At 43.8% G+C, this 22,149-nt stretch overlaps 1 protein-coding gene across 2 annotated transcripts in view; it reads right to left on the bottom strand.

The window, feature by feature from the left end:
• LOC115403906 (copine-8) overlaps positions 1-22,149 on the bottom strand; it is a 75,671-nt gene that overhangs the window by 5,898 nt on the left and 47,624 nt on the right. The window contains exons 13-20 of one of the 2 annotated variants that reach the window (XM_030112936.1): positions 21,985-22,046; positions 13,800-13,846; positions 12,964-13,145; positions 12,715-12,842; positions 10,957-11,059; positions 9,777-9,834; positions 9,571-9,644; positions 1,815-6,756 (exon numbers count right to left, since the gene is read on the bottom strand). In XM_030112936.1, the coding sequence (XP_029968796.1) occupies positions 6,565-6,756; positions 9,571-9,644; positions 9,777-9,834; positions 10,957-11,059; positions 12,715-12,842; positions 12,964-13,145; positions 13,800-13,846; positions 21,985-22,046 (846 nt within the window). In that variant the 3' untranslated portion in view covers positions 1,815-6,564. Of the gene's footprint in view, positions 1-1,814; positions 6,757-9,570; positions 9,645-9,776; positions 9,835-10,956; positions 11,060-12,714; positions 12,843-12,963; positions 13,146-13,799; positions 13,847-21,984; positions 22,047-22,149 lie in introns of those variants that run through there. The other variant, XM_030112937.1, reaches the window with a different exon arrangement.

The following is a 22,149-nucleotide window of genomic DNA, read 5'->3' as shown; positions in this document are numbered from 1 at the left end:
TACATCGAGTTTAAGCGTCTTTGGTGAAAGAAAAGATCTTTGTGTTTCTTCAGGGAGATGAGAAGGGAGGTTTCATGCAAGGCTGGTGCTTGAATACCGCAACAAATCAAAGCATCAGGTTACATTTCCTGCAAGAAATTGTAAATGCTGGAATATTGGTGATTCTCTGCACCTCCACACCACTGCAGACTAGTCTGGTAGCAGCATCACGAATGAAAAAAAACTCAACATGAACCCACTGGCTGAGAAAACCATCCAGCAGTGAAACCGAGGGTTAGCGTTGCAGCACTGCAGAGCGGTCTGGTTTTGATCTACTTTGGGTGATCACAAGTCTTCTTTGTGTGCTTCACATGACGATATATTATTCACTGCTGTTGTTATTTGTCGCCGTTTGCCGACAGCGTGTGAATCTGAACACATAAACTTCAGGCAAACCGAAGCGAGCTGAACCGTCTGTCACCTCTTTATGGAGATCAGCTGTCAATCAGAACAGGTGAGAGGAATTTCTCTAATCGCCTCCTCCTGCTCAGGAAAACACCGCATGGCTCACAAGCAAAAGCAAATGGGATTCAGTCAGTGGACCTTCTTTAAAAAAATACTTTTTTCCCCCCAGTGTTTACAGTGAAAGAAAAAAATCAAAATCGACCGTTGGTTTCTGCTTTTCTCTCTCACAGAAATATAGCACTGTTCTCTGGAACTTTCCTTCCTCCTGTCCTGTTCCATGCATAAACATTACATCCACGCCAGAGCTGTAATTTGACTCCACTTCTGGCTGCCAGTCCACAGTTTCAGGCCCGATTCTTTGCCGGCTGAGGAAAAATCTGTTTTGCAAATATATGCAAATGTGGATCTGCCAATTTATTGGCCGGTGTGAGTGCCAAATAGATAGAACAGCACCTGAGATTTATCTAATATACCAGAGGCTTGATGGCGATCTGCTCGGTCAGCCGAAACGCCGCCGCGTGCATGAGTGAATGTATCTGCCGCCATCAGCCAGCTTTATTACCGGCAAATTGTTGACACGCACTGGATGTCTTATTTTGATGGAAACAGCTTGGAAATGTCAACGATTTGCTCGGGATTCCGGAAATTTACCTGCAGGTTTCATTTTGAGCATGGGGTTTCTTGCATATCCCAGAATGCCATTTAACACAGCTCAGGGAAGTGTGGAGGAGCGACGTACTGCGGGACCTTCAGCCACGAGGCAGGTGAAGACCAATGAAGTCAGCATGTAGACAGCGGGCTCGTTCGTTCATTATATTTTTGCACAGAGAAATAATCACCTGTTGCACTGAGATAATATTTTAACAAGATGTGAAACCACCTAGAAAATAGAGCAGGACTGGTGCTAATGAGATATGCTTGAATAAATAAGGAGAGAAAAAGAAAAGAGGAGAAAACGCAACATAAGAAATAAGAAAATGCAGGGAAAACATCACCACTTCCCAGCCAGTGTAGTTTAATACGAATATTTATTTAAAAATCCATAGTTCGATACAGAAATAGTCATCTATTATATGTATTATCAGACAATCAGGACTCCAGCCATGCTTTCTCTGATTAATCACGGTTTCAAAAAAGTACAAGATAATTCTGTTTTTCCATAATTGAACTTGTGCAAAGGAAAAAAAAAAACACTAGAAAGCAATAGAAACACTGACACAAAATAGATACCAATCAATTCCTTTAAACGAGTCGCGTTTTTCTGAAGAAGGCATCACACAATTCCAAGAAAAATCGGTGAAAGATTTAAGGCCATTTTTGTACAGTTGGATTTTCATATAGATCTGTTATATTTCAAAACACTCAGTTTTTCAACAAAAGGAACTGGTGCCTCCTTTGTAAAACTGTACATGCAAACATAGTGCACATTGTTCAGAAGATATGACGAGCATACAATATATTATTTGGATATCTTTAGTAAACAAAGATCTGACGTGTGTGAACATCTCACATGGTCTAAGAAAACACCCTTACAGAGGTGCCGCACGGGCACACCACAGACACTCTCACACGCCCAGACACACACAAAGTGTACTTATATCAAAAACATGCGCACACACAAACACACTTGTGGCTTCATGGGGTTTGGCAAAGTTGGTAATTTAGGTTTAGTCCATCTGAAGCAGAGCAGAATAAAAGGCCGTGCCGTCTGGTGTCAGTTTGTTTATGAGCTGAAACAAGCGAAGAACGCTCAGGAATTGTTATCTCTGCTAAAAAAAAGTAAATACTAATGGAAAACAAATAGATGCTACAAGTAAAATAAATTGAAATTACTTCAATGTTTGACGTTGAACCTGATTTATCTGCAAAATATTGAGTTAATGTTTGGAATTAGTCAGAATTATACTATCTTCTGGATTTTAGGTTTGAAGAAAATGTGCACTGAGTGCTTCTGACTCTACTTTAACTTCTACTTTTAATATTAAGTGTGTGTGTTTGACAGTACTGCAACGCTCTTTTTACAATAATGATAAGTATATGGCACAAAGCTCTATTTCCCTGGATTCTGGTACGATTATGGTTCACAGAAATGTGAATATGATATCATGTTGAAGCGATAATTCTTTGAAAATCCACCACAATGTAAAAAAATGTGTTGCTTTTGTGGCGATCATGTTGCACGTCTGAGTACTGAGCAAATACTGTGACAGTATTAAAACACGTTACAGAAGAAAAGGTTGATTTATATGAAAGCACCTTGAAGACGGAGGCACAAAGCTGCAGAGCTGCAAACTCTAACGATGACTTTTGATACTGAATCCACAAAAAAGAAAAGAAAACAAAAAAAACATTGCATATGAACCAAAAAGAAATAGTCAACTGAAAAATACAAATCCCCAGTTTATAGTTATAGTATAGTTTATAGTCTAATTGCTCTTTTATTGTCTCATTTTTGACAGATAATTGCCCATCCATTCAGGTTTTATAATACTTTATGCGACTTGAGGGCGCCACAGCTGATAATTGAAGCCCAGTCGCTTCCTCGGAAACGTCACCAGGGGGTTGAATAATTATCCAAAAACTTAATTTTGGAGCAATCTCACATTAAGTTCTCCTCTTTTCTCTCCCTGTTAAATGGTGTCAACCCTCGGATGAGTCATCCTCTGCACTCGCGGGTGTTTTCTCATTAAACATTCAAATGTAATAACGCATATGCAACTTTGCGGGTCTCTTAAGAAAACTGATTTATGTAAATCTAATAGTCCTGGGACGTTGTTTCACTGGGTCTTTGAAAAGTTTATTATAATGAACGAAACATAATGTGGTCAGATTGATCGGATTCAGGTTGAGCTATTAAATCTTAAACTTTATTTCAAATAAACTGCTAATTTAAAATCTTCTGTACTATCAAAGTATTACATTTAAAAAGACAAGATTCGATACTTTACTGTGGAATAATCTGTTGTTCAAACGGTGTGACGAGGGCCCGGGTCCACCAATTAGGTGGGAATAAAAAGGGCGAAAGCATAAAAACGGGAGGCATAGGGAGACGAGTCAAGGAGGTAATTTCCCTTTTGTTCCACTTGAACCATTAAAAGTGAGACAATTTAACATTCCTCCCTCCACAAATCAATTTCACGAGCAGCAGAAAGCGGCAGTTCAGTGCGCCGTGGGGACGAGAAACCGGCCTCAACCGCCGGCGCCGCGAGCTTATCTGATGGTACCACAGGAAAACTTCCAATCAACTCCAATCCGCTTTCCAAGAGGAAAGAATTTACCGCATTAAACGCAATAAATCATAAAAAAAATATGTTTCATATTTATGTCCTTTATATTCTGATGAGATCGTTTTTGTGTTTCGTTTCAGAAAAATTTTGCGTTTCCACGATAATATTTAGAAAACAATGTCTATACCTATCAATAAGCTGTGATGTTTTTCCTCGGACACAGATTCGGAGTATTTTAAAAAAAAGTTGAGTTTCAGTAGTACCGTCATGTAAACGCACACAAACTGCAATGAAAGATTTCTGTTTTCATTTGGCAACGTTGTTCAAACAAGGTCTCAGGTAACTTACTAAAAGGAAAACCTGATAATATACGAGCGCACAGACAAAATGACTTGCTTAGCATGCCAACTTCTACGAAAAAAGATGGATAATCACACACTGTGGCCGATATTTGACTACGATTTTTAACACTAACACTTGATCTGGTGGAGATAGAGTGTGAAGATGGTTGATACAACCTAAACAATCTTGTTAAAATAAATAAAAAAAAGAAACTTTATAAGAAAATACGGCTGTTAAAAATCTGTTTTGATCTTCATCTTGCTAAATTCGCTAAAGTCCCGCGAGGAACATCCACCAGGGGGCGATCACAATGTTTTGGCTTCAATTTCAGGAGTTCTGCTGTTCACCTCCAAGAATGAGCAGGGCTTTACGAAAACATTAGAATGAGTTACACAAGGAGTAACAGAACAAAATGCTCTTTTTTTTAAGCTAGATACACATTTCGGGTATTTTTGGAGCTCCTGCTCAGTTACCACTAATATTACTGCTGGTATCATTAACTGAATGAAATAAAAACAGAATGTAATCTCTGCTGCGGCGTCTTCAGTTGATTAACTCTGTAACTTGGATGAGTAGAACAATTTGAGATTAAATTTTTTTCTTCCAGCTGACTATTTTGTATTTGCTTCAGATTTTACAAAACATAGTAATAATAATATATTTATCATTTGCAAGCTAAGAGGGAATTATTCAATTTCAGGGCAATAAATCTTCCAAAATGATTTGAGCCATTTTGATATCTGTAAACTGTGAATGGAATTTACCAATCCTCTGGTCGAACGACTCCAAATTTTAAGACTCTAGCATGAATATTTACAGCTACAACTATTTTTGACTGGTTTTTAAAGTTTAAATAAATCTGCACCAGTTTCTGGGTGCATCAGAGAGAAACAAACAAAATCCAAGACGGTCACTCGGAAGACTGATATTACATGAAAAAAGAAAGATTGTGGTGATTTTTTTTTTTTTTAAGGATTCACATTACGATAACTCACTCACTATACAAAAAAAAAAAAAAAAAAAAGTAAAATGCTGCAGTTAAAACTTCCATTCATACAAACATTCACAGTTAAATCTGTTCACACTGATCCATCCCTCATTCACCACCAGAGCACAAGACTTGGACAGAAGTCGTTCTTCGACAACATATGAAAGCTACACACACACACACACACACACACACACACACACACACACACACAAAAGCAAACCAAAGGGAAAGAAAGTGTGTTTTTCTTCTATGCGTTTTTGACCACTGGGCTCTTTTTGCTCAAACAGCATTTTTGTTTGAGAGCAGCTGCTGTCGTCTTTTTTTTTTTTGTTTTGTTTTTTTGTTAATTTTTTTTAACATGGGGCGGCGCGTGACGACGTGAAAAGGCCGAGCACGCGGGCGACGTGACGCCCGGGCGCAGCACACAGAAATACAGCAAAGGAGACGGAGGGAAGCTGCGTTTCCATTCAGCCGGGAACTTCGGACCGCTAGTAGGAGCTGTTGCTTCTTATTGTAATTGTTCTGAATGAATATGAGCGAAAGAAGTAGGCCGTCCGTCACATTTCTGCTACGAAAAAAAAAAATCCTCTCCTTTCATGATTAGCATATAAATTGAAAACTGAATTGGGCTTCTTGATAACTGATGGATGGAAACGCAGCAAAAACAAAAGCGGTTAAAAGAAACGAGGGATGGGCATACAGACGGGAAGACGGATGGGACAGATGTGGTGGGTGGCTACGGGCAGACGGACTCTCACCCCCAGCAGGCGGGCGGATGGGCAGAAGAGGTAGTGCAGGGCCACTAAATGCATGCACTGGACTGAGGCTACACTCATGCAAAAAGGTTATTACAAACACCAGAATACAGTACAGTACGGTACGGCACGGTACGGTACGGTACAGAGGGGCTACCAGGACCTGCACTGCTACCTGACAGACGCCAGGAGAGAGAGAGAGAGAGAGAGACAGAGAGAGGAGAGAGACAGAGAGAGAGAGAGTATTACAAGCTATGTGTATATAAAAGTATCAACAGTAAAAATCTTTAAGAGTTTACTGTAAACAGTGGGTGAGCTGGAGAGATAAAGATAGAAAGAGAAAGAAGTAGAAGTAGAAGTTACATTAGTCCAGTTATTTACAGGAAAACTTAGTCTTCATTTAAGATCAAGTGATTCCTCTGTTCGTCTGGAGACATTCTCTTTACAGCGTTTCCAAAAAGCTGTCCTTCGTCGCTTCGTTTTTCCTTCTTTTTTTCTTCAAAGCCTGAAATGAAGACGCTCGAACTTCAACCCCCAAGCTGTTCCAGGTTCGCCAGGCCAATAACAAAATGGTAATAAAAATCCAGACGTTAACAGGAATGCTTGACAGTGGAAGTAAACAGACGCTTGTTGGCTCCTCCCGCCTTCAGGATGGTCTCCCTCCCGGCCCGGCATGCAGCTTCCTGAACAAAGACCACCGAGTTCCTCAAGGCATGGCGAGCGCTTTTAAGGAAATGGAAGTATTTCGCGCTTTAAGTCCAGCGAACACCCGACTCTGAAACCTTTTCCCCCCCCGCCCCGCTCCTTATATCTGGGTCTGGAGGGGCTGGCCCACTGGTGGCGTGTAGGGGGGCGGGGCCGGGGAGGGCTTGATCCCGCGGGTCCGCATGTAGGACAGGAACTGGTCGGGGATCTCGGCCAGGACGTCTTTGGCGAGCCGGGCCATGCTGAGGATGTGGTTCCCCGTCCGGTCGATGTAGTCCCTGAACGGGACAAACTGAGAGGGAAGAGGAAAGACGTCTCGGTTAAGGCTCCGTTCACACGTTTCAAGTGAAAACCTATTGCTTCTTCGTTTCAAAAGTTTCGCTTTCGGCTCTCAGTCCGCCGCAGAGATGTCCCTAATGACGGCGCCACAGCCTCGCGCAGTGTGCTCAGGGGGAAACTTCCGGCGGCCGCTGTGAAACCTTCCGCTAAATACCACTTCCAGACAAATCTGCTGCGCGAGGTCGCAGACCTCCCAATGCAAATGTGGATACAAGCAACGTGCAATTAGCGGGGCCATGTTTTTTGCAGAGAATTTTAAGCACTGAAGTCCTCCGGTGGCATTTGGGACTGCTGGTGTGTGAAATTGAGCAGTCTGAGTATCTGAGACACGAGAGGAAATACCTGCGGGGAGCCAGCAGCTCCATACCGAGACCGGGTTGGCTCCAGCCAAGGTCTGGAATTACCGAGGTGGGATCCGAGGATAAAAATATGCCGCTTGCGCTGTTGATGAATGCAGCACATTTTGGGGGTTGATGAACTGGAGACAAAACAAGATCGTCCTCAAGTAATGAGACGAGCTGCTTTGTCCGGTGTGCGGCGAAGGATTCCTTCATTATTATGTTCTCTCAGCCGTGAGCCCAAGTCCAACAACTGCAGCTCCAAAAGTAAATGAACTCCACTTTTTCTCTCTCTCTGCTTTTGCTTTCTAAAAGAAGAGATTTACACAAAACATATCAAACTGCACCTTCGCAACTCAAAGCAGAACTTTGGTCATCTTGATGTAAAAGTGCGCACCACTACACCACCATGGCATACTGGGATATTCTATTCAGTTATTCCAGAACCTACTGTAATTTAATGAATGTGCGAAGTTTCCATCGCCAAGTGCCGAGTTAGTGTAAATATGTGCATATTTATAGATTATATGTCACTTATTTGTTGGAAAATATGTTGGAAGTCATTGAACAAACCAAAATCTTGCATATTTTACGATTTGGTGCTCAGAAAACTTTCTAAATTGTATCACTTTTGGACTTCATCTAATTTTCTACTCACAAATGAGCGCAGTTGTTATTGTATACAAAAAAAAGTAGCTTTAGTTTCGATCTCAGAGTTTTACACCCATGTATAGTTTGTTATTGGGCTGTTTTTGCAATTTACAATGAAAAACTTCAAACAAACAAGAAATTTTCATTTGTTTTTTACAGATGAGAATCACAAAAATCCATCATATGCAGAGTGTCTGTGATCCTTCTATGATGTATCGCTACACAATCAATAAACCCTGATACACTGGAAATATTTGAAGTTTCACTGCATGTAGTTTTAAACACCTCCACTTGTTCCGACTTCTAAAGTACTTTCTGTATTAAAACAAGAAAAAAACTCATGTCAAACATGTGAGTTATGCTTGCAAATGTAACATTCTCTGAACTAAAATAGTTTAACAAACACTAATGAGGTAGCAGTGAGAGGCTCCATGTAAATGGGTAAAGTACGAGGGAGCTGCTGTTTCTATGGATACTCTCGGTTATTTCTGCAAGTTCCCACAGAAAAACGGGTGGAAAGATAAAAAAAAAAAAAAGTGTTGTCCTTGCAGACATTCATGTATGAAAAAAAAAGTCACTAATCTCTTCAAATCTGTGACGTTCTTCAAAAAAAACGTGGCATTTGCTCATTCAGCTCCGATTCATTAAACGGTTCCCGTGTTCGACCAAACTGCTGCGGGTTTACATCTTGTTTCATGGACAGCAGTGCTGAGTAAAGTGGGGAAAAGCACTTCATTCACTTAATGAGATGTTGTCACCTGCAATCACGAACTCATACGGGGAGCCAATTTGTGCTGGAGGCCTCGCCGGGGAAGGTAACTCCGCCATGTCACTTGAGGTTATTAGCTTCGCTGCTAATGAGCGGCTGTAGGCCGAGCTGGTGTACTGTTCCCATACTGGAGAACGGTTTTACACCATCTCACGTGCACGTGCGTGTGTGCTTACAGCTTGTTAAAAAGGCAGCTAATGAGCGCGCCGTGTGGCTCTGGGCGAGGGCGTGAAAAAGCTGGTTGTGACAGCGGCGGTATGAAAGGTCAAAGACGAGGGAAAACGTGACTTTGCGGTCCGGCGATGAAGCCGACGTCTCTCGGCGAGCGCCGCTTCTCCTCGTCCGGACGGCGGCGGGACGCATGAGGGGCTCTTGTCATTGTGATGAGAGCGACACAAAGACGCGAGCAGTGAGGGTGGAGAGGGACGAACTGAATGCTAAATGAAAAATAATGAATTTTGGAAGTCAGATTTTCGAAGCACGTCTCTGCGGTCCGGCTTATTAAAAAAATTCTTCACATTTTAACTTAAAAAAAAAAAAAAAAAGGAGAAAAGAGGCAAAACTGTTCTCTGATGTTGCTTTATGGGAGCAACTTGGTGAAAAAGTCTCGTCATTTTGCACTTCGCAGGTTCCTTCTGCACGACTGAGAGCAGACCCCACAACGCCCCCGGCTTTTTGAGAGGAACATTGGGCCAGGCGTGAGAACCAAGGGTCTCCGTTCATCTACTCTAATGAGAAAGACAAGACAAGAGGGAGGGAGTTCTCCACAGACAGCATGCCACATGTGCGGATGCAAGTGGTGTGTGTGTGTGTGTGTGTGTGTGTCTGTATGAGTTGCCATCTGGGGTCTGCAGCACCCGGGGGTCGAGGTGACCAGGTGTCCGTCTGGCCGGGTTTCTGCCTGCTCAGACCTCTCACGGCCCCACAAGCTCCAGCCTTTTTCTGTTCTCACAAACTGGCAGCTTGCTGAAAATGTTAATGGAATACGGAGCGATGAAGGGGTGCGTACCTGTACAATGTCTCTCTCGGCGTATCTTCCTCTGGAGGAGATTCTGACTTCATCGCCATCCAACTCAACCATCGCTGGGAAGAAAAAAAAAACCAACAAAAACAAAAAATCTTGCATGAAAACGCTTTTACAGTTGTTGCAAAGGACCTAATGTGCTTTAAAGAAGAGCAACAAATCTGTAAAAAGTCACAACTTTGGGAACTTACCATCGAATTCTGCCGGCCCCACCCCCACGATGATGATGGACATGGGCAGACAGGCGGCCTGCAGAACACAGGAGCGACTCATTGGTTCAGACATTAGGAAAACATACGTTCCATTTGTTAAGTGTTGAACAAAAAGTGTGACGGTGAAGTCACGGCAAATGCATACGGCCTGTGTAAACGTGCATGTGTGTGTCTGTGTGTATGTGCGTGTGCGTGCTCCACAGCGCCTCCCGGAGCGCTGCGTGGGCTGAGACATGACAGTCAATAATATTAGAGAGGAGAGAATCAACAGCGCGGCTCCAACTCCCCGGCAGCTTCCAAACGACATGCGCTCGTGTTGTGTGGGCATGTGCAAGTGACACAGAGTGCCCGTTGGAAAAGGAGTGCCGGTGTGTGTGTGTGTGTGTGTGCGTGCGTGTGAGTAATGTTTTGACCACAGGCAGCTGGGAGATGGATGATCTTATCAAAACATCTCATTTATTCCCACTCCCCTCCTTCAGTAAAGGTCTTCTTTAGGTCTCAACACTGCTCACGGCTTCTTCTCTTTCTATTTCCTATCATGTCAGCCACCTTCGTTTCCCTCTTGAACCGCTCTGCTAAAAACACTTCTACTTTTTAAATTTGCTGACTTCCAGGCCCTGGTTTCTCAAATATGGCTGCCGTTCGCTCGGTTTGAATTCAGCGCAGCACTCCGGCTTCCCTCCGGATCCCGCCGTGACTTGACAGTGATGGAGAGGAAGGAACCGGGGTGAATAACACGCTGTCAAAAGTGAAAGCTGCACTGCAAACACTGGGAAAATAGCGGTAGGGAAGGCTGCCCCTTCACATCTCATTCCCGCTTACGCTGCAGGGAAGGAGGATCTATGGAGACGAGTAAAAAGACATAAGGTCAAAATCAAGTGTTTGATTGTTGAGCTTTGAGTTCTCCTGTTTATGCATCTTCTGAGATTTATTTTGTGGATTTTTTCTTTTAGATTATGTCTCTAAATACAGTTCAGCCATTAGCTGACGATACTGACACACTCAGCTTTTCACTCATTTGCTGCAAACAAAGAACAGACAAATGTAAAGGCAGAATTGTTTTGGTGGCCTTGAGCGCAGCACACTGGCTTGCGGCTGGATTAATTTTAATAAACACGAAAACACCATCCGTCACACTTTTAGTGATTTCCGTCCTTACGTTGACGATGGACTCCTTGGTCTGGGCCATGTCGGAGATGACGCCGTCCGTGATGATGAGAAGCACAAAGTACTGAGAGCCGTCCTTCACTGACGCTGCATACCTGCACGGAAAGAAGAAATTATTGATATGTGCTTCGGGTTTTGGTGATTCTTGTCTGAGTCATGTGGCGTAAAACAAAAACACGTCGTCTTCGGTGTCAAACACGAGGACCGGGCTTCCAAAGTTTTAACCCAGCACCCTCAAAGCTTCCAGACAAACTCCCTCACACCGGTGATGAGCAGCGACTTGTAGATCTTCGGCAGCTTTTGCTGTGGTGCCGACTGTGACCTTCCACTGCAACCGCCTGCTACAGATATTTACACGCCAGGAATATTGCGTTTGCTTGCGCTGCTGCTAATCTGCACCTTTTCGCACTGAGAGGTTGGATGCGTGTGCGCCTGTCTCCTCCCTGACAGCGATAGCTGATACTTAAAGAGTGTCTCACTGTCGGCGGCTGCAGCAACGCAACTGGAGAGATGAAGCAGGGAGGAGGAGAAGCTAATAATTACTAAGGTCCATGTGAGAAATAGTAGAGATGAGCAGTAAAGTGGAGGAGACAGAAAGAAGAAGCTGAAGTTTCATATTTATGTGAATACCTTCCATCCTTCCATTTGGATTTAAATTATCATTTAATTCTTGTTTGTCTGGATGAATAACACTGACCACAAAAACAGCCTATCTCATTCTCATTTAAAATAAAAAGCTGTGGAAGTGACTATAGCTTAGTTTTGAACAGCGACTGGAGACAATAGAGGGGGGAAAAAAAAAAAAAAAAAACGAGCCTGTGAAGTTATCAAAATCCCCCTGACCGCCCACACGTCAGGCTCATTAATTAACATAAAACGTCTGCTTAATCCCAGCAAACCTCAGTGTGTGAAAATAAAGCAACTCTATAGAGTCCCTGTGGCGTTTTCACACATCTTTGTAGGGATGAAAAGTAGTTAACATGTTAATTAGTGAGCCAGGACGTTCACCACAGCTATGTGAAAATATACAATATGGAAAACATATAAAAGGTACACTTGTTGAACAGTCTGTCTATATAATTTATGAAATTACCTTATCAGTAATGAACAGAGGTGGCAAACAAACTTTTTGAGGTGAACTTGGAAGAAATGGTGGAGATGAGCTGCTGAATTTCACAGCGAGCATTAGAATGGGAAAGACAGACGAGCTGCTGCCGGTATTTTTGAGACGGCTGCTCTTCTGCCATTTTCACATGACTTCCAGCGTTTAGAGAGAATGAATGAATTAGAGAAAATGAACAGCAGTCCTCTGTTAAAATGTCTTATTGATGCAAGAGGTCAGAGGAAAAAATAGAGAGATTGTTTTTTGTTTTTTTTGACTGGAGTAAACACTGCCAGCATTATGTGTGAACTCCGCTTCACTGCATCATACATTAAGCCACACATGCAAACATCAGGTCGCTCCTGTTTGCTTCCCAAATTTGTTATTTGTCTCCCGACTTTCAGCCAAACTCGCTCGCTACCTGCTGACTTCCCGACTCGGAGCGCTCATTACGGAAAACCCGAGAACGCACGTTGAGCGTGTCGGTTCTTTCATGCATAATTTTCGGTTTCATTATGTACGCGGCAAGTACAGCAAGTACACAAATGTGCAAAACTGCAGGCTCTCGAATTAAAAATGAGGGTGAAAAAAAAAGTGTAATATTTGGCACTTTGGGAGGATTAGGTCTTTGGAATTGTTCAGTCGCACCTGGCCACGTGGTTGATGACGGGGGAGAAGTTGGTGGGTCCGTGGAGTTGAACGGACTTCAGACTCTGGTAGTACGCCTCCATCACGCCCTCGATCCCTGTGCAGTACGGGTTCTGGGGGTTCCCGTTCTGAAAGAGGAGAGCAGGAATGTCAGATTCGTTCAACAGTACTCAACAGCACTTATGCATCAGGTCAACAATTACAAGTAAATTAAGTTCATTTCTTAGTTTCTTCTTTTAGAATTCTCACCAAAGCAAACTCGTGGGACACCCGTCCATCAGGCGGCAGTCTGGCTCCGAAGCCCAGAGCGGGGAACATCTTGTCGCTGTCGTAGTCCTGAATGATCTCCCCCACCGCCTTCAGGGCCATGGCGTAGGCGTTCAGCTGGTAGGGGCTCATGTAGTGGAGAGAGGTGGGCTGGGCTGGGTTACCTGTTGGGGACAGAGCGCGCGCCTCTATTATTTCGACTGTTCCCAATTAGTTTGAGAATTTACTTCTTGAAAACTTTTGGTGAAATGCAAACTAACTGCAATCAATTCTGCTGAATATTTCATGGTTCAACAAAGCAGTAAGCGCTTTCCGAAGACCCGCCTAATACGTCTCCAGATCTTGATTACCTAAACCCAGCCGAAGCAGATCTAAATTAGCTGCTAATTACCCTCATGTAATGTTAATATGAAGTTGTAAAGCTTCGGCTGATCTCCCTCCGTCTGACTCTTTCATCTCTTTATCCGCCGCCGCAGCCCAGAAGGTGGAAGGATTCCGGTGACAGATCAGGCGCACTTCAAACCTCAGACATGTTTTTACATCCGCTGCCTGAGAGCCCTCATTTGATCTAATAGGATTTGGCTCGATTGTCGCCGCCTGTCCTGCTGGAGCTGAGCTCCGGGGGAGACACACTCCTTAATCACAGCCATCGCGGCGTGTTCAGGTGTGATGGAGAGGCCCATTAGGAAACACTTGATTCCCCATCTACATAAAATTTGAGAAACTGCTCTCTTGGCTTTTGGGCGCACTTTAGTCGGCACATGAAAGAAGCGTGCGTGTGTGTGTGTGTGTGTGTTTGGGTGTAAAAGATAGCTCACCGTTGGAAGCGGTGAAATCAATGGCCACGGTGAAGTTAATCTGGGTCCTTGGGAAACAAAAGCAGAGAAATCTTTCATGAAAAATCGCTGAATCACCGTCTGGGGGTTTTGAGAGTGTTTGTGTTGTTGCAATCTGAAATAAACTGCCTCGCCGTTTGTCTGGGAGTTGGAAAATTTCTGTGAAAAACACAAACATTAAACACACAGTGGTGCAGAGGGAAAAGCCAGAGAGGAAAGTCTGGAGTACTGTGAGCAAACTTGCAGATTTAAACTACTTTCTCGACTTTCTCTCTGAAATGTGCGGCAGACAGATGAGAAAGGACAAAAAAAAAAAAAAATGACACGAAAAATAAGCGCGATCAGACACAGACGGAACAAAACAAGAGACAAACAACACACAGCGAAGCGCCCAGCGTGAGAGGGAGGCTCGTCTCTCCCTATCAAGACACTTCTCGACTCGTTAACCCGCAGGAGCGGGACACGCTCTGCAGGCCTGTCACCGCGTCTTCACACCGGTCCTCGCCACGCACACACACAGCAAAGCCTCACACACACACCGTGTCAGAGAGCCGGCAGCTCATCGTCTCTGTCACCTTGACGTGGATCGCAGTGGCCGTACTGTCCGGAGGGGGCAGCTGATAAGACACGTTTATCGATCAGCCCGTACGATTCAGGCTTTTCTGGGTTTTAAAAGTGATGAAAAAGCAAAAGAGTGCCTCAGGTGTGCAGCGGCGCCGGCATGCAGGTATACTGGCAGATTCATGATGTAGGCCGAGTGTCTGGTGTAGTAAAACTACACATTGTTGGAGAAGTGATGTTTATGTCCAAACTGCTCACTGTTGCAATAAGAAAACCCTGGATTTTGCAGCCAATATGCAAAGTTTAAAGCTTGAAAATGTCAGTTCAAACAGGGCCGGAGTCGAAACTGTCAGATTAAAAAAAAACAAAACAAAACAGATATACGTTTATTCAAACTGCGTCGCATTTCTTCCAAAGATAAACATGAAAAATGAGACTTTCAAAGAGAAGCTGTTTTCCACTCTGCTACCACCAAACTAAACATTAGAGCTTGATTCTGAGCCTCCAGAAGAGGCAATAAGCAGGCAGATTGCCTCCTGCGGGGAAAAAAGTCCCTCTAGGAGTTATATGCCTGTGACAAATATTATTGTGCAGCGATAAAGAGTCAGAGCAGGAGAGATTCCTCATGGATATATATATATATATATATTTTTTTTTTACAAAACATCCAATTAAAAAGAGAAAACATACACTGTATAAATCCTGATTTTTTAGGCTAAAATGAATAGCTTGGCCATTTGGGAGTGACTCACTGTGAAGCCTCTCGGCACTGAAGGGAAACAGGTGAGATCGGTGAGGCACAGGCAGAGAAATGCCCTCTGGGCGTCTAGGGCCAAGTGGGACGAAGCCCCAGAATCCCTGAGAGAAAGCTTCCCCTAATGGCTTCAGTTAGCCAGGGGTTTGCATTCCCTGCGTGTCGCCCTGGCCGGATTTAAAAAAAAAAAAAAGTTTCTAAATATCTATTCTCCAAACTGAACGAAAACCTGAAAATGACTTAGGCAGCAGTTTGAGAGGACAGCTGCAAGGACAAGGGGGCACAGAGCGAGCGATTTCTGGTCCAGCTCACCACGCCGAGCTTCAGCCCAGCAGCCTAAATTATGCATGCCCTCTTTCTCCTCGCCCTCCCCGATCCCTCTCTGTCACACACGCACTAAGTTTTCCAAGACTAACTGGAGTTTCTGTGGCCAGAAAAACAAGGTGAGTCTGAGGAGGAGGCAAACAGACAGTCCACGAATTCTGACAAAAACAGAAGATGAGCTCCAAAAATGGGAGATATAGACTGAATACTTTTCACCACGGTGCTGCAATAGTTGAGTCACCGGTATTGATCTGCATGATCAAAACCTCTGCAGTCTGACTGTTGAACAGTTTTGACTGTGGGCCTGTCATATTCATCACCTACCTGCACGACTTCTCCAAAGGGAAAAAAGTTTCTGGCCGAAAATTGCCCTTAATATTTTGACACTTGGACTTGAATTTGAGCTAAAATCGAGAGAACGTTAATGGATTTAGGACGCATTTTAATACGTTTTTAAAAGAAAATTATCATTACTGTAGTAGAAACAGCCACGTTTGATGAAAGTCATTTTCTCTTTTTATTTTCATGTTAATCAAGAGCAAAAATTCAGTTTCCTCATTGAATCGTAACACTTCAGTTATCCGAAGCAGGATTAATCCAGCTCTCTCATCACAAATCCATTTCAACGCTGGAATGGTAATTTAGATGAACTTGACATTCTAAGAAGAATGCAAATGGATCTGTAAAAACATGTGTGATGCTCAATTTTTCCAAAGTTTTAGCAAAAAAAAATTAAAAAAAACTTTATATGTGATATTTTCAAAAAAGTGACACTGTGCCTTTCAGCTACACACTAATGGATCCAGCACCACAGCGGCGTCACTACAGACCAGGGTCGAACCAGGAGGGCAGCAGAGTTTTCTGCCTGGCATGATAAGGCTTTTCCACCGGCAGCGGGGCTTTAAACAACACAATCACATTCCTCCGGTGCGGCGCCGGGAGAACAGATGTGAACTGAGCCTGCTTTAAAAAGACAAACAGCCTTTATCGTTGGGTGCCCTGAAGGCGGTGGGAAACTTCTCCCAAACTTTTTTTTTTCTTACGAACAGCTACTCCCCTCCTCACATCAGAGCTCAGTGGTTGACACTGGCGGGTCAAAATTACAGTTTGCTTTTTTTTTTTTTTTCTTTAGTCCAGTTTTGGTCCATTTGTTCCGTTAGTGCTGCCATGAGGAGGCCCGCCCTTCAGCAGCCGCACTGCTGGGAAGCTCCAGTGACTAATGTTTCGCTAAGTGCTTTAATTGTACATTAACAATACCCGTTCACTTTTGCTTTCCCTGCGACTGCACAGCAACTGTGTAATCTTCTAAGTGGCCATTTCTCGGCGCCGTATGCGCAACGTGCGCTGCGCCTTTGTCCTTTTTTAACGTGAGCATATTGAAAGTGACACATTTCTCACAACGCCTTCATTATGTGGATAAACGGCTCTGTCAGCCCTTCTGTGATGAAGAGAAACAACAGAGTGAGTAATAACTGCTGTGGTGTGTAGTGTGTGTCTGCAGAGCTTCACCGGAAGGGGAAAAGCCTCACTTGATGCAAGTCTTCTGTCAGTCACTGACCTTCCCCAACTGGTAAAGCCCCCAGTGAATCAGCGAGGAGCTGCACAGCAGGGGGCGGGGTAAGGAGGGGGGGTGTATGCAACGCTGAAATTAGCTCTCTGGCACACTGAGCAAGCGTGCATCTTTTTCCAAATACTGTTGCGGCTTTAGAGTCACCAATAAACACATTTCACCTGATCATTTTAGCAGCCGGACGGGACTGATGCACAGCTGCTTATGTCAGTGGAGAAGGTTGAACCCCCCCCACCCCCCAACCTTCCCCACCTGAAGAAAATGTAAAAGTACTTTTTTATGTCATATCTGAGTGCCGGTGGGAGCCGTGCATGCATGAGCGCACTGAGTGGCCTAAAAACAGCAGCGGAGGTCGTGGCGACGTGACCTCTCCTGATGATATGCAAACAGATGTTGCTGGTCGGAGAGCGCCCATCTGTTTAGAGGAGAGGACACATTTCGTGCAAAAACTACTGGATTGCATTTTTATTTTATTTTTACTACCAAACCGGAACTTTCATTTACAATCAGTTCATTCAAGAAAAACACAGCATCCCTGTTGACCCTATCAAGGTTCAGCAGCTGCGTTTATCCACCACGGTGAAATATCTGGCTCTTATTTATCATCATTTTTTTTCCCCACTCGCAGCTCTGATTGTCTGATCCTCTAACTAATGATAACCTCTCAGTTAGACGAGAATACAACCAGAACAGCTTCTATTCCGGCTTCAATACCCGATTCACAAACCAAAACATGGGCGAACAATATCTGTCACCGTGAGTGGCAGGCCTGCCTTCAAAGATGCGACCTCAAATGAAAGATATAGCCAACAATTCCTCATTTTATCTTCATTGTCAGACGAAGGAGCGGCTTTGTAGAAATTCATGGGTGGCACTAATGCTTTATCAAGGCGGGAGAGAAGAATGAGAGCGGCGCTGCTCGGGATTGAGATGGAGCTCCCTCGGATCAGTCATTTATGCTAAACGCTGCCAGCAGATCCAGTTTGTAATTAGGCCAAAATGAACAATTAGCTGATTGGGCTGAAGCTGCGAAAGGAGCCGTCAGTCATGAGATAAGAGAGCTGCGGGGAGGGGAGATGCAGTCCGAGGAGAGCGAAACACACACACACACACACACACACACACACACACACACACACACACACACACACACACACACACACACACACACACACACACACACACACACACACACACACACACACACACAGGATTTCAGCGAAAATGAACACAAGGCCCACCAAGACGTGCTCGCCGGTTTGCCTGCGCCTAAATACACCGCCCGTCCATTACGCCGGCGGAGAAAGTGCAAGTGCGCCATTTCGGTTTGAAACGGTGAGACAGCACTTGGCACTTCATTTAGCCACACGAGTGTGTAAGAGCACCTTGCTAACACTCCCAAAGCACGGCAAAAAGAAAAAAAAAAAAAATAGCAGCGAGAGAGAGAGAGAGAGAAAGAGAGAGACAGAAATCCTCTTGAAAGTTTTAAAGTGCTCTCTGACTTGCAGTGCAGCAGGGAATACGGCCGTGTCGGTCCGGAGACTTAATGACGGCTTCCTCCATTAGCGGTGAGCGGCAGGAGGCACGTGGAGCGAGCACGCACCGTCCCATCCACACACACTGGACACAACTGTTCATTTTACTTTAAATGAATACACAAAGCCGTGTATTAATCAGGACCGCGCAACTTGTCCCCTTAATGGCCCTCCAATCGATGGCTCATCGATCTGTGTTCTTACCGGCAGAGCAATTCATTCAGTGGGTTACAAATGGAAGGGAAGGAAAAGTCAGGGATCAGAAACAGCAAACGGAGACACTTTTCTCTTTCCTGTGTGTGACTCAGTAAAATGCAGCTCCATTAACGCAATAACAAGCGGAACTGCATAGTTTTTGCATTTTTGTCTCAGAAAAGCTTTGCATTTATATAGAAACGGCAGAAACACGGTGGTTATAACTACACCATTTCCGTGTGCAGCATGCAAATATGCACGAATGCGTACATACATACATTTCCGTCGATAACCTGACAGGTCATGAATTGGTTATCGGTTGTTATGTACTGAAACCACACACACATGCATGCAGAGAACAGTACATCATAAATATTAACAACGGCGAATTCACGGACAGTTGGACTGCAATTCTGGGAACACTCTCAACTGTAAAACTCCCAATTTCCAGGAGAATATAGACTCCTGACACTCTGCAGGCTGCTGCTGCTGTTATCGTCCATCTGCTTGCGTCTGTCGTGCAGCAAAGGTTTTGCGTTTTGGCTTGCACTGTAAACGGATCCGGATTTCAAGGTGTCCTTACGAGTTTCAGATCCAGACACATTTTTTATTTTTGGCTGGAATCAGCATCACTACTAATATTTCAGCGAATATCAGCAATAACTCTTGCAGGCACACAGACCTGTTTGCTCCCGATGTGTCGCAGTGGTTATTATGAACCGATTCTGAGACGAAGACCAGTCAAGATCTAAAGTCATCACACATTATGTAACTTTCCTTCCATGATCCTGTTGAGCTGCCACAGTCAAAGTTAATATGCTCTAAAGCTGCCAGTCCCACTTCTCAGATGATCACAGCTGCTGCTTTCGCTTTATGCACAAGCAGATTCGCTTTCGTTGGAATAAAAGCAGCTTCTTTCTCTTCAGCCGAGTAAATCCGCCCACATAATAACAATGCACGAGGTGTCAGCACACCTTGTTCTCACTGGGAGTGGGAGGCAGGACTCTGATTATGCCCCGAAAATACGCTGATGAGCCCCCAGTTAGATTTTCCCTCTGGAGTATTTGCCTTTGAAAAAGCTGAAATGCACTCATGCACATTTAAATGTACTTGTGCAATGACCCTTAGATTGTTAAATTACATAGTACAAATCCACTGCCTTCTTCTAACTGATGTTTCTGAGATTTTTTTTTTAAATCTCAAAATTCAATCAATTCTCAACTTCTTTTTGCAACTTGCAGCTTTTTCTTTTTTTGTCCTCATTTTCAGGATGTCTGCCACATTTCATCAATACGTCTCTGCGCAGATGAGACTTCATTTCTTCAGGATTTGTGTCTCATAAAATCGAGGTGAACTCTTGTTTCGCTGTAGTTTATTCTGCAGCAGGAAATAATGCCACAGACACATAACTGGAGTCAAAAAAAGAACAAAGAGTCTCACATATTTGATATATAAATGAGTCAATACATTCATTCAATACAAAGATATTAAGAATCAAATATAAAGGGTTTAAAGTAACATTATTTGAACTTAACAGTGCTAAAACAAAAGGTTGGGGTGGTCATAGTAATATAAAAAAAGGATGTCATAAAGAAAACCTAAGTGATTGTCATCGGTGAACGGTGCAGTAAAAAGGGGCAGAAAATAAGATTCTTCTTCTTTCTGCATCCTTCATATGATTGATATAGTATAAAATTGTGTTATGTGCTGAAACTTTGAACCTGGAATCCAAGCAATCACATTTCAATCGATTTCTCTTTGATGTTGATTTCTTGAGAAGTTTTTTCACCACAGAGGGAGCAGCTGAGCATCTGGACATGGTCTGGATGGAAGGAAATACCAAAACTTTTACATAGTTTCCTGTGTTCAAGTGTTTCTGAGTCGGTGCAGCAGTGTCCACTCCTGAATGATGTCTGATTCTGATCCGATGCTGGAGGTCCTCAGCTTTCTCTATCGGAAACGAAGGCTGCCTTCATCTCATTAATTTGTTTCCACTGATGTTATAAGTTGTGATTTTTTTTTTCTTCTGTGAACCAGTGTGAAAGAGAAACATGTACGTAATAATTACAGCTTGAACACATTTTCTTGATGATCAGTGAACCTCTGCTTGTTGCACTGGATCTGCATTCCGATTCAATTTACTGACCTGCTGCCAGCTGCAATGTAAACAACTTCACAAAGAACTCTAAAAATAACAGAAAGAACAAACTAAACCAAGAGATCAAAAAGTAAACACCAAAGCTACTGAAGCAGTGACGGCTGGACTGAGGACACGCTGTACAGCACAATGAGCCACCAAAACAAAAATAGTAATGTCAACTTTAAATCTTACAAGTTACACCTTTAAAACTTGTTTTGAGTCAGAAACAAGCAGCAGAATGAAGTCAGACTGCACCACCTCCAAAGATTTCACATTTCCAGGTCCGCTGGATCAGTTGAACTCAAGAAATCTCCGTTAAATCCAAAACACTTCCAGATAATGAGACCTATGAGTCCTGTCTCCACCTCAGGATTTCATTACTGCCACTTTAGAGGGAGGGGGGAGGGGGGAGATTAAGGGTTTCTAACTATGTAAACCTGAAGGGGCTGTAAAACAAGTGACGTATCGTCATCAGCAACAGCATTTTTGGAGCAAAAAAACTTTTTGAGATCAACTTCTAAAAAAGGGAGCAGTCTTTGTGTGACACCTGGAAAACACACTTACAAGGGCATCAGGAGGACAGTAAGGGTACGCACACACACGCGTATGTATGCATGTAACACACACGTCTTTCTCTTGACAGTGTCCCCCTCTGTGAGTCTAATGAAGGCCGACTCCAGGTGAGCGTTAACACCACGCCTGGCTGCACACAGCAAACCCTCCTAACATATGTACACAACGTGCAAACACACCGACACCGCAACACTATCCCGTTTACACATAGAACACACACACACACACACATGCACGCACTGCCACACACTTGAGACTCCGTTCCCTGTGTACTTGACTTCGGGTCAGCCCATCTGTCAGTTTCTCTCTCTCACATGCAAATGTTTGCTTCTGCCTCGCTCCCCATTCACTCACATGGAGGCGTCATTATCTTTGGCGCTGGTGACGGGGTTATTATCCAGACACGGACCAGCACACTCAGCATGTCAGTTCCCATTAAAAAGACCACAACACCCCCCCCCCCCCCCACCCACGTCTCAGCGTGGGGTTCGACGGAGGCCGAGTCACTGACATACCCTCCTTTGATGTAGTCCAGGAAGGTGACTTCGATGTCCACCAGGAACGACAGCAGCGTGACCTGCGAACGACAAGGTCAGCTCGGGGTCACGCACTCTCAATGGAGTCGATCAGAAACAGAGACACAGATTTTTCTTTTGGTTTGGTACGTAAAACCTGGTGAA

The sequence above is a fragment of the Salarias fasciatus genome, chromosome 17, assembly GCF_902148845.1.
Source record: "Salarias fasciatus chromosome 17, fSalaFa1.1, whole genome shotgun sequence".
In the NCBI taxonomy this organism is placed as follows: domain Eukaryota; kingdom Metazoa; phylum Chordata; class Actinopteri; order Blenniiformes; family Blenniidae; genus Salarias; species Salarias fasciatus.
Note: the sequence above shows the minus strand (reverse complement) of the source record. Positions and strands in the feature narration are given on the sequence as shown.